This window comes from Poecilia reticulata, linkage group LG4 (assembly GCF_000633615.1).
Source record: "Poecilia reticulata strain Guanapo linkage group LG4, Guppy_female_1.0+MT, whole genome shotgun sequence".
Lineage (NCBI taxonomy): Eukaryota > Metazoa > Chordata > Actinopteri > Cyprinodontiformes > Poeciliidae > Poecilia > Poecilia reticulata.
Window position 1 is genome coordinate 27,255,955 of NC_024334.1, and position 12,247 is coordinate 27,268,201.

General features: G+C 37.5%; 1 protein-coding gene across 8 annotated transcripts in view; it reads right to left on the reverse strand.

Annotated features, from left to right (window-relative positions):
* Positions 1 to 12,247, reverse strand: part of ttll7 (tubulin tyrosine ligase-like family, member 7) — an 86,934-nt gene that overhangs the window by 27,494 nt on the left and 47,193 nt on the right. For all 8 annotated transcript variants that reach the window (XR_533603.2, XM_008408047.2, XM_008408043.2 and 5 more), the window contains 2 exons: positions 9,383 to 9,518; positions 2,796 to 2,882 (listed from right to left, as the gene is read on the reverse strand). Coding sequence is in view for 7 of the 8 variants with exons in the window: in XM_008408047.2 (XP_008406269.1) it covers positions 2,796 to 2,882; positions 9,383 to 9,518 (223 nt within the window). In the remaining variant the exon portion in view is untranslated. The remainder of the gene's footprint in view (positions 1 to 2,795; positions 2,883 to 9,382; positions 9,519 to 12,247) is intronic.

Sequence of the window (12,247 nt, forward strand, 5' to 3'; positions counted from 1 at the left end):
AAATAAACAAATGCTCAGCACATACTCTGCACATAACAGCAGAATATAAAAATAACAAGCATTGCACAGACGAAGTCATTAATCTTGACATATAAGTTACCAGACACAAAATTACAGCATCGACTTTCAAGCGGCAACAATTCAAATGTTTCACATTATGTTCCATGACAACCACAAACCTGAAAGTATTTCTACAGGTGACAGCCTAACACAAAGTAGTGCATATCTCTTAAGTTAAAGGGAAAATGTAAAAAAGAGCAAATAAAATCCATAGTTTAGGACAGTGGGAGCAATCTGCCTGTAAAACCATTATTGGTTGTTTACTTTAATAGCATGACCTTAAAGAGTATCAAGAAAAAAGGAGGACTTAATTATTTTAGTCCTCCTTCCATAACGACAGTTGTGAAAACTTTTAGGTTAAGGATATAACCTCTGTTCTCTGAGATATGAGTGAGGTATCTCACTGTGACTGATGCTCCACTATTGTCTGTCCACCAGAAGCTCTATTACATTATGCTAGTCCTGATGTCGACTCCGAGGAAGAGGGACTTCCGCCCAGTATAAATGCTCAACATTATGCAGGAGATTTTCGGTCTTGTACCCACACTTCTTCCTTGCTCCAGGCAAGGAGAGTGATCTGGTGAGATACTTCACTCATATTTCAGGGAACTATGGTATAATAGGGATAGACTGAAGATCACCTGTAAGAATCTTATTTGGAACAAAAAGGAGCTCACGTCACTCCTTATTTAAGGTCTTACTTGTTAAGTGAATTAATTTTTAAATCCTGAGTTTAACTTTCAGGACCTTGCATGGTGAAGCTCCTCCTCATATGGATTAAAGCCACATACTCCAACTCCAGCCATCAGGTGTTCAAACTTATCTGCTGTCATTCTTAAGGGAAAAATATGGAAGTCTGAACTCTTCAAGTTGGAGTTCACCTTGAACTCATAAGGACGCAAGAGTGGAAGGTTTTGCCTGTGTTAGAAGATTTTACTCATAGAATCAGTGCAAGCTAACAACTGAAATGTTCTAGCTTGAACAAAAACTATTTACATAAAAGAGCAATGTTAAGGCAGAAGCTTATTATTCATTCTTCAGCAGTTGTTTTCCTTCAATTCTTCAAATAAATGGATAAAAGGTTGAGTACATGAGCACTTTTGATAACATGGAGAGTTTTCTTAACAAAATATGAACTTAGAGACGAGAAGATGAAATTATCTATGTCTGTGCATTGAAATGTAAAGCATGAGCGAATAAACAGAGGTTTTTAGTCTAATGTTAATTATATATCTCCCAATTTTAAAGGGGGACACAATGAGGACATTGATAAAGCTTTTCTTCATCTGTTATTCAGTGTTCGGGTCTGGCATTGCTGTAAGGCCACCCAAATTAATAAGCAGGAAGTGATCATGGGTCTGAAAGAGTCACCGCTGGGTAGTCGTGTGGGTGAGTGATGAAGGGGGCTAGAGACAGAGAGAGATTAAATACATGAGAAGAGAATAACAAGGGAAGATTGGGACATCAGATTGATGAGGTGAGATATAAAGAGAGGGACAAGGTGAAGCTCAGCAGTGGCAGCAGAAAGGAACGAATAGAAGCACAGAGGGACTGAATATGCAAAGAGAGGTGGAAATGAACTCAGAAAGGCAATGATTTTGGATATGGCGAGGAGATGAAAAGCATGCATGGACAGACAGTCCCTCATCAGTGAAGAGAGAGACAAAAATGAGAGATCAGACACTAAAAATGAGATGAAATTTTGGTGAGAATAGCAATCATTCTGAACAAGGAATCAAGCAGTACGGTAGGGAAAGAGAGTATCAACCACAAGCGTAAGAACCGCAGATCAAAATTAGGATTTGGAGACAAAAAGCAATTAAAAAGGCTTATAAAGCTCCTTGCCATCCTTTTTTCTCAACTTCCTGTCCCGTCTGCCTTAACATTTCCTTCGCTGACAGAAACATCAGTGCCATGTCTTTCCTTCAAAATCCTGTCTAACTCCACTCATCGCGCTTTCACATTCTGCTTGGTTCAGCTCCACCAGATGGCTTGTAAGCAACTCACCCTCGAGAGGGAATCTATCCGTCACAGCACTTTACTTCCCCCTGTTACCGATGTCTCTCTCCATACGTTCTGCAACATCGAAGCTGACGGGCCCGAAATTAATTTGGACAACAGTGATTGTGTCTGAACAAGTTCTCATTCTGGCTCGGGCCTCACAAACGTAACGGCTGAACTTCAACGTCTGGTCCCTAACACACTCCTCAAGTGTTCCAGTCAATTTAGCCCTCGAATGAGGGATGATGTACACGCACCCAAAAGAGAGAGGGATGGAGAGGTGAACGGAGGAGAGTGGAGCAAGTTGATGGAGGGAGTAATGTGCTGTCGCGCGAAATTGAAGGGGCTTACAGGTGGATGTGACAGAGAGGAAAAAGAAGAGAATGATAGACAGAGAGACGGATAGCAAGGGGGTGCAAGTGGGGGAGCGTAGGTGAAACAGGCTGACAGCTGTCCCCTTAGGGAGTTGGGTCCCTTCTTTGGGCCTCTTTCTGATTCCTTTCTTTCTTTCCAAAGCTGCTAGACAGCCACAACCCCCATTCCCCCCAATCCTCACCACCACCTTTATTTTTCTGAATCACGTCCGATGTGCTTTCTCAGAGTGTTAGCTCCAGGCATCTGACTACCTCCATCCCTTTCTCTCTGGCACTCGTCTTTTTTGAAGGTCCCATGAGGCATCTGGACCCTATGCACTCTGTGCTCAGTGTCTCCCAACCTCTCTCCCTTTCACCCACCTTTGGGCCTCGTTGCCTGGAGGATTTGCCCGTCAGCTTCTCGTCATCCAGCTCACATCGTTCCAGAAGATCCAGTATATCTTCTTCCTGCACGTTAATACATACAGGCAACTCAGTTTAGATCAGTTAAACACATAAAAAAAATCATTAGTCAGAATAGTTTAATCATTTGGATACACTTATGGAGCAATAATTATGATTTGATACGTCTCTGGATTGTCAAATTCTTCAATTAATGTAAAAGTAAAGAAAAACCTAAACTTCACACTTTTGTACATGCGCCTTGTCTGGGGAGATTGGAAAAGATACACTGGCCTGAGATTCTTTGCTGAGCTGAGCTCATTGAGAGAGAATTAGTAAAAATAGGAGCTTCATGGCCTTCGCCAGCATGCACAAGCCTGGTCCAGTTGGCAGCTGTTGAAATGCAGGCAAAGATTATTAATGTTGTTTAAGGCAGGGAAATAACAGGCTTCCATTTGCTGCTCAAATCCAATGTGATTGTCAGCTGGCCGCTGGCTCACTGGATTCATTCTGGGAGAATTAATACTTGTGAGTGTGTGAATGCTTGGATGGTGGGACATGCCATTCTGGACACAGATGGCTTAAATGTCATATGTTTCATATGTGGATTGACTTTCAATCTGTCTGTGACTTACAATGTGTCTATATGTTTGGAATGAATTGACTTTTTCTGTAGAGTGCCTTGAGAAAATGTTTGTTGCGAACTGGCATTACATTAAAAAAATATTGAATTAAATAAATTGAATTAACTAAAGAAAGTCAGAATAGAATTGGAGATCAACCAGAATTGATTCATTTTGGAAACATGCTTTACTTTTTTTTTATGGTATGATACATTATTTTTTTGTTGTTCTGCGGGCCATCTTTATTGGCACTCCTGTTAAAATGTGCAAGAGGCCTTACAAAAATATATGTAAAGTAGCATAATCATGAAGTAAAAATAATTTTAAAAAATATTTGGAGGCAGTTAACAAGCAATAAAATCCAACACAATCACTGGTAGCACACACTTTGATAGCCCTCCTGACAAAACAACTTTTTGCCACTAAGGTATTATTAGTCGTCTCCTAGCCTTCCACGGTTACAGTATAAAAACAAAGTGATCTGTGACCAGGAAAGTCTTGAGTCCACCTGCTTTATCTAGCCTTATTTGACTAATACACATCACCAGTTAAAGCCACAGAAGAATTTAGCAAATCACATATTTATATTTTTAACAGTAAAAAAGAGAGTTGTTTGTGGTGGTGGTGTTCCTAAATAACTGGTTGGCATGTAGATGGTGTCTTAAGGTTGCTATTGAAAATTGGTAAACTCAGGTTGGCACTCTTTGTTCTAATGTAATTTGGAGAATTGTTTTAGCCTGTCTAATTCTTCTTACTGTGAACCAAACAGGTTCCTCCCAATTGTCCAGTAGCTAAAATAACTGACCCTCATGTCACATTATAGTAATACCAGTGAAACAGAAAACCATAGACTACATGCCAGTGATTCTAATTAACCGATCACCCTAAAAAATTAAAAAGAAATTGAACAAAAGCTTTCTATACATTTTGTCTAGAGACAAGTTTTTTAACCATGGTTTTTAAAACCATGTGTTAGATGTTTCCCTGCTCCAGCATAGCTGATTTCAAATTGATGGCCAATTAACAGGCTTTTGTTGTCTCCATCAAGTGTGTCAAAGCAGATAAACATCTAAAACATGCAGGGCAGTGTGCCTTGACAACCAAAGTAAGGAAACACTTGTCTAGAGAAATAGCTGAAGCTGATTTAAAAACACTTTCTTCTAATGCTTTTCCTCAAAATAAAATAATCTCAAATAGAAGTTGTGATTTTTCAAAACAGTACGCAGTGGAATTATGCTACAATGACAAAAAAAATAATAATAATTTATTTGAGGTCTTACACAAATCTTTAGCAGAGGTGCCAGCCCTACCAAAGTACAAACTTTGTAATTTTCCACTAAGGTTTCCAAGCAGGTCCAAGACCAAGATTATAATTTTTTTTAAGGTAGGTTTGAACCATGTTATCTATACTGACATTTTCAGATTGCATAGTATGATCTGCACTACTGATGCCTACTGTATGCCAACAGTAAATCTCCCCAACAGACTCCCTCTAATGTAATAAACGTAATAAACTAACACATTGTGGAAACCCACTGTAAAAATGAGGCCGCCTCCTGTAGCTTTGCAGCACTAAATGGTTTTTTAAGCAGCCTTGAAAAGCCAGGAACTAAACTTTTAACTTTTTTACAATGCAGTAATTATTATAGGGAAAATGTTACTTTGCCTTGCTTTGTATAATTATTTACAAATTACAAGCAATAAAAATTTGCTGCCAACTCAATAAGCTTTTATGAGGTGAAAGCTTTCCCCACCCACTGTGGTTTAAAAATCACTGGAGGCCCATTACCTTGTTAAATACCAGCAAGTGGATTACACCAATGTTTTGACATGTTTTTACAGCACAGGAGAAAACCGAACTTGACATATATGCAGAAATTACACATGAAGTAAAAGTTATTTATTTTCTCTTAATTTTAGCTGTTTTTAATTTATATCTTGTAATCACTTATACAAATATATCTATTTCATGCCTTTTGCCTTTTGTCTGAATTTGTCTGACTGCATATATTAATAATTCTTTATAAGGTAAAAATTTAACATCAACTAATAATATTTATAAATCATGAAGTGATGTTTGGTTTTAACGTTCTTCCATATTTTTCTGTGGCACAGGACAAAAGGTCAGGAATGAGGTTGGAAAAATCCCAAGAAAATTGAAAACCATTGAAAAAAGAATACCATCAAGCGAGTCAGGAGAATACCAGAACCATGATGGCATAAAACAGGAGGAAGCAACAAGAAGTCCTGCTATAGCACTGGGAGAAGGAAATACAGGAGCAATAACTAATTGAGCAACAGCTGATTGCAGGATGACTAGAGGTGCTGAGATTAATGCTAAAAAACACAAATAAACAACAATCTTAAATCCTAATATCAAGCAGAAAATTTATGCAAATTAAGGGTTGTCCACAAAGGCAGCAGGGATGTGTAATACTAATGCTGATCACCTCATATGTATGCTTTTTTAAAACCTTCATCATGCACAGTGTTTATAGAAATTTGTTTCTTTTAGATTCCTAGTTCCCTTCATTTACTTTATTTTTTATCTAAGAAACAAAAAATGCATTCAAGTCTGCACTCACACTTTTCATTCTTTTCTACATCATATAACACTATAACATAGTCACTTTTTGTTTTCTTCATAAAAATACTTTGAATTGTATTGTTACTGAAATGTGCAATACAAATTAACTTGCCTTGCTTTTCTTTTTAAATTCAAGTAACCCTGAACTGCAAACAGCATCATCATCGTGCTCCAGTTGTTTGTGAGAGCAACAACATTGAAAAGAAAATCCATTTAAATTTAGAGTGAATATTTATTGTACAATAAAACCTACTTTTACATCAAATTTATCTTTAGTTTAAAAAATTGGCCAAAATGAGCTGTATTAATATCCATGCTTAGCTGCATTTGCTGTACTAGCCTCTGTGGAAACGTGTGTGCTTACGTGCTTTTTTTTTTACATTTCTGACAGAAAACCACAGGATGCTTTGACAACATCCTGTTTCTCATTTTCATTATTCCTAAAAGTGAAGGAATAGAAAGACATCGTCTGAGGGGTGGAAAAGATATATAGCCAACAACAGAGCTAACAATCTGATGCATACCTTTCAACCTAACTGTAATGGAAGTGTGGAGAAGGGTGATGCAAACTCTGTGGAAAACAGTGTAACTCATTGCTGAAACRTCTCTGGCACAGCAAGCTGAAAGCAAGAGGGTGCTCTGCAGTCAATCAATGTTTTTTTTTATTTCTAGGAACACAACACACACTCTGTGTTCTTTGATAGTGTGACAGTCCGTGACTTTTTTTCAATTCGTGGCCGTGAGAAGCTCGCAAAGCCAGCAAACAAAAGTGTTGTGGGGTCCAAAAACTGTCAGACAGAAATATCGATTGTTTGCTCGCAATGAAAGAACGACCCTAGACAGAGCCAGTGATGACTTTTTTTAGGGAAAACAACAATAAAAAAATAAATAAACTTTATATACATATATATGTTTATAGATATATATGTATTAATATATATGTATTAATTTCATCAGTCACACCAAGGAGACTGGTGAAATTAAAGATTAATAATAATCTTTAATAATAATCTTTAATAATAATAATAATAATAATAATAATAATAATAATAATAATAATAATAATAAAAACAGAAACTGACAACAGTCTAAATGCAACATACCATGCCAGTAAATGAAGACATTTAGGAAGATTATAAACAAGTGATTTCCTATGAGTCTGGAAAGGGTTTGGAAGTGTTAGGGATCCCAATGAACCACAGTGACSAAATAACTTATAGCACCATCTAAAACACTAATGGTCTCTCTTACCTTAGGAGAGAGACCAGTGTTAATGGTTATCAGTGTTAATAATAAAACAATAAGAAGGAGGTATGGCTGCCACTGAAGAACTTTATAATATTATACTAAAATCCCCCAAAATAAGGCATTTAGTTATAAAAAGTTAATCAAAGACATTTTATGTTTTGATAAACCTTGATATCCACAAAAGGACACCATTTTTTAGTTTTCAATGGAACTAAGCTCACTCCAAATTGCCTTCTCACAAACAATACCAGGGCTTTATGCTACCAAAAGGTGCACTCAAGTGAGCATCTGTCAAATATAATCTATATGACAAAAGATCTGCTCGTCTGCATTGTAATTAGTAATATAAAGGAGTCTGGAAACAGAACTGACTTTTCCAAACATTTTCGTCTTTCTCCATACTTTTCCACAAACGAAAAGCACAAAACCCAATGAGTTTATGTGGGTTTTTTTAGAACACTTCTAAAAAAGCTATGGTGTAAGCTGCAGTTCTCACACTATGTCAGAGAAACAGTGCTTTCCGGAAGTGATTATGTTGCAAAGCAACCTTTGGTCTTCTGATTATACGGCAATGAAATCCCATATGATTACATTTGTTATTAAATGTGACGTATGGAAAACAAATTGAAAGCAGGCGACACACAATGTAAGGAGGCGTATCTGCATCGTTTGGGCCGATCATTATCAGACTGAACTTCAGGAACCTTCCTTCTTTCAGATAAATATCCCAGATTAGTATTTCACACTGTGTCCCTTAATGAGGACAGTTCAGTTGTTAGACATGATTGTGGTGGCAGATAGCAAGCTGCAGAGCGACTCTCTCTTCCTTCTGGCTTTGAACAAAATCCCTGTCTCTGTGCTGGCCAAATTAAAAATGTGTTCTTTTTCGACTCAGCCTGAACTTTGATTCATATCTTTATGAAGTTCCTCTGCAGTGACACCATTCTTAGAAAAAAAACACACACACACACACACACACACACACACAATAGTCTTTAGAGAAGAAAATGGCAAAAAGTCAGAAACAGTGAGAGTAGCTCCTATGATAATTGCAACATGTCCTTATAGGTGGTGTGAAAATAATTTATTGTATCAATACATTTATTAAAGATCCTAAGTTTAAGTATCTGCCTTCTAAATGTACTTTTATTTTTATGCTCAGTGCTCCCCACTTCAGTTTTCAGCGTCTTTGTTTTACTATTCTTGAACACATAAATATGACAGAAAACTGCTGGTAAAGTCTCTTGTAAAGTTTTTTAAAAGGTTGTTTTTTACAGATCAGRAAAATTAAAAAAAGCCACTATTTCTCTCAGCTGCTTGTCATTTTGTCCTACTTCACTCTCTTTCATATCCTATTTTATAATTTAAAAAAATTACAAAGCTCTCAGTCGGTTTCAGTGCTCTGTTTATCGTCATTACTTCAACTTCACAGCTGAGCTAAAGCAGCATTACTCGAAAACACAGATGAGCCTCTGGCGCAAGAAAACATTACTTCCTAACCCTGTGAAATGATCAAATTCTGAGAGCATGTTATAGGTCTTTTATTTCAACATGTTAAATGTGTCCTAAAACGTTCAATGTCTTACTCTTTAACATACAGCAAAAAAAAACATAAAACATGTGGGAAGCAACTGTTACTCACTCAGAACTGATGCTGTCAGAAAGACATAAGAAAAGCAAAAGATCCAGAAAGAGGACCGACGGGAGAGTGAAGAGTGTCGAAGTRAAGAAAGAAACAAACATAACATTGTTCTGTGGGATTTGATTTTCCTTTTTAAAAACATCATGCACTACACAATAAATATTTGTGAAGAGACAGTCTGAATGACAGTAAGCACATATTGTGCTCTGCCTTCCTACATATTGTCAAACTTCCCAACAAAAACCATGGACTGCAACATACTCCGCATTATTTGCACATCCCTAATCGTCTCTGTGGGCAGAATCTTAATAGAAATGTGCGTGTGTGTTCCTCTGCTTCCTGCCCATAGATGCCTGAATGCTATGCGTGTGTGTATGTTCAGGTGTGGATCTCTGCAGGTTTTTACAGCATGTGTTTGTGGGAGTGTGTGTGTGTGTCCGTGACAGTCTGCCACTGATGTACGTGCCTTCATTCGTTTCAGAGGATTATTCATTTCCTTTTGAAGTGAGGCAGCTCGCCCGGCGAGGAAGGTCTGAAAGGCGGCCGAGAGCAGGCTTTCATACTTTTCCAACAGCAGCTTGTCGTCTGGGGGGTAAATACGTCTGCAGGCCACAGAGACAGGGAGAGAGAGGGGCAAGGAGAGTGAGAAAGGAGCAAAAAAAATAAAAAAAATAAAAAAAATAAAAAGAATAGATGGAAAAAAGAAGGTAACGGAAAAGGGTTATCATTGAGGGGAGACAGTTGAAATGAGAGTCAGGCGATAAAGGGTAAAGAGGAGAAAGGACAGATAGAGAGACAGAGTGGGGTTAAGCAAAGGAGGCATGTGAGGTTAAAGGACGAGTGATAGAATTCGCAGCAAGGGTTTAGTACAGTAAAAAATGTAAAAAAAAAAAAAAMATTTTACAGATACTAAGAGAACAGCTAAATATTTGAGAAAAAATTAGAACAAATTTAAAACAAGAGACAAGAGGATACAGTAAGCAGATCATAAAATATATAGGTATATAAAAGGATTACAGCATGCTAAGAGAAAGAAAAACCAAATTAAAATGAGAAGAAGAAAGCAGAGACAAATTACAAAAAGACAGGCTTTACTGGCAAACTTGAGTCAAGAAACCGCCAAACTCTCATTTAATCAGTCTTTTCACACGAAGCACTGCTTTCACGCAGCTGCTTTCTGCACCCAGAAGTACACTTTACAGTTTTGGTTTTTTTTTTTTTTTTGCAATATGCACTAATGCGTCTGTCCACACCCTTTAAAATTTTACCCTAAAGACTAAACTAACCCCAGTGTTTATGATGGATCTAAAGGGAGTAGAACAATTTGTAAACCTCTGCCGGGTTATCCTGAAACTACATCTCCAAACCCAGCCTCATCATCGCTTTGGCCATCAAATCAAAACAATGTCAGCTTTTTAAGCAAAATAAGCATCGGGTACTTTAAGTTCAAAAAGCAGGCGAATGTTCTGACATCTGCAGAGCCCTATCAGGAGCCAAATCCCACTCCGTTAGATGGCCTTCCCGATTCAGACATGATGGTAATGTCTAAAGCAGAAAACATTCTTGGAAAACTAATCATGTACTTTTTTTTCTATCCGAGAACTGATAGGTAAAGAAGTACTTATGAGAGGCTTTTACGTCTCAGCGTGTGAGTAGTAGATTTTAGTGCAAGTAAAATGCCAAGTAAAGGTTAACTGTTTCAGCATTAAAACTTTAACTGCTCCCCATGTGCAATTAATAATTTTATGCTGTGTAGCTGTTCTGGGTGCCTGATTTCCATATTGTTGAGAAGATGACCCAATTCCACGTTACTGCGGCTCAAATAAAGCAACTGCTAAGTTCTGGGTCCTGATATGAGCCAACTAACTAAGGTCCTTTCTTAGTACAGTTGAATGTGAAATGTTTCTAACTACAATGCCTTGCAAAAGAAATAATACCCATTGCATATTTTTATGTTGTGTCACATAACACCTCAAATAATTGTCTGATGTGCTCTCTGTAACATTAAACTATATACAGCAAATCCAAGCCTCATTGTTAAGAGAAACAGTCATGAAACGGTTTCTAACTCTGGAGGAGCTGCAGAGATCCAGAGCACAGGTCAAATACTCTATCAATAAGGCAACTATTATTGGCATTATTTATAAATCTGGCCTTTCTTTAAGGAAARAAAGCAAGTGTTGAAAGAAAGCAGTTTGTCACAAGTGATGTAGGCGCCACAGCAAACAGCAGATCTTGTCAAATGACTCTAAATGCCAAATTTCTTTTGGCTTACATCCAAAATGCTCTGTGTAGCTGAAAACAAGCACTGCGCCTAAAAAAATGCCATGCCCACTGTGGATGGTGAGACCAGGAAGCAGGTCAGAGTTAAGGCAAAGACAGATGGAGATACAGGCAGGTGCTGTGAGAAAAAACCCTGGTAAAGGCTGCAAGGGACTTTAGCTAGAGGTTCACCTTCGACCAAGCAGAGACACAAAACACAAAGACAGAAACACAATGGGAGGATTTAGATTAAACCACTGAGGTTTTAGAATGGTCTAGTCAAAGCAAAAAACAACAAATTTTCACAGGTGTTGAATATTTCTGTTCACAGATGGTGTTCGTTCAATCTGACTAAGCTGCTTTGCAAATAAAACTAGACAAAACTTCAGTGCGTACATGTATAAAATTGGTAGAGACGTAGTAAAAGACTTGCGAAGGCTGGTTTCATAAACTAGTCGGCACAGATCACAGATTTTTATTTGTAAAAGAATATAGAAAACCTTGTATCTTTTCCCTTCCACTGCACAATAATGCAGTACTTTTAGTTAATCTGTTGCATAAAAGAGACATTGCAGTTTGTAGTTGTGACATGATGAAGTATGAAAAAGTTCAAGGCATATTAATTCTTTTGTGAGGGACTTCTTTCAGTTATATTACTTTAGAGGTGTATGGACCTAATTCTTTTGCTTCTTTTCAAAGACACACTTGACAAAATATCAAAAGGTCTCATCACATAAAAAAAATAAAAAAATAAATAAAAATCAATAGACGCTAGAACTTGCCAATAGTTAAAGAGCCTCATTTAACCGCAAAGCTCATGGTCACTTCTTCAGCAGGCCTGAAGAAGTGACCATGGGGCTTTTTTAAAGCTGAACATACGTATGTCTTGATTGAGTTGATGATTAGATTTCTCTCTGTGTGATCTCACTTAAGTGAAATGGAGAACTACAACTACTCCTTTATTTGAGACGTTAAGAAAATCTTTGTTTTCTGCTTAACAGCACCTTTAAAGTCTCATGACTCCTGCTGCTTAACAAGGTAGTGAGCTAGCAACAAGCAGCTGGGTCTT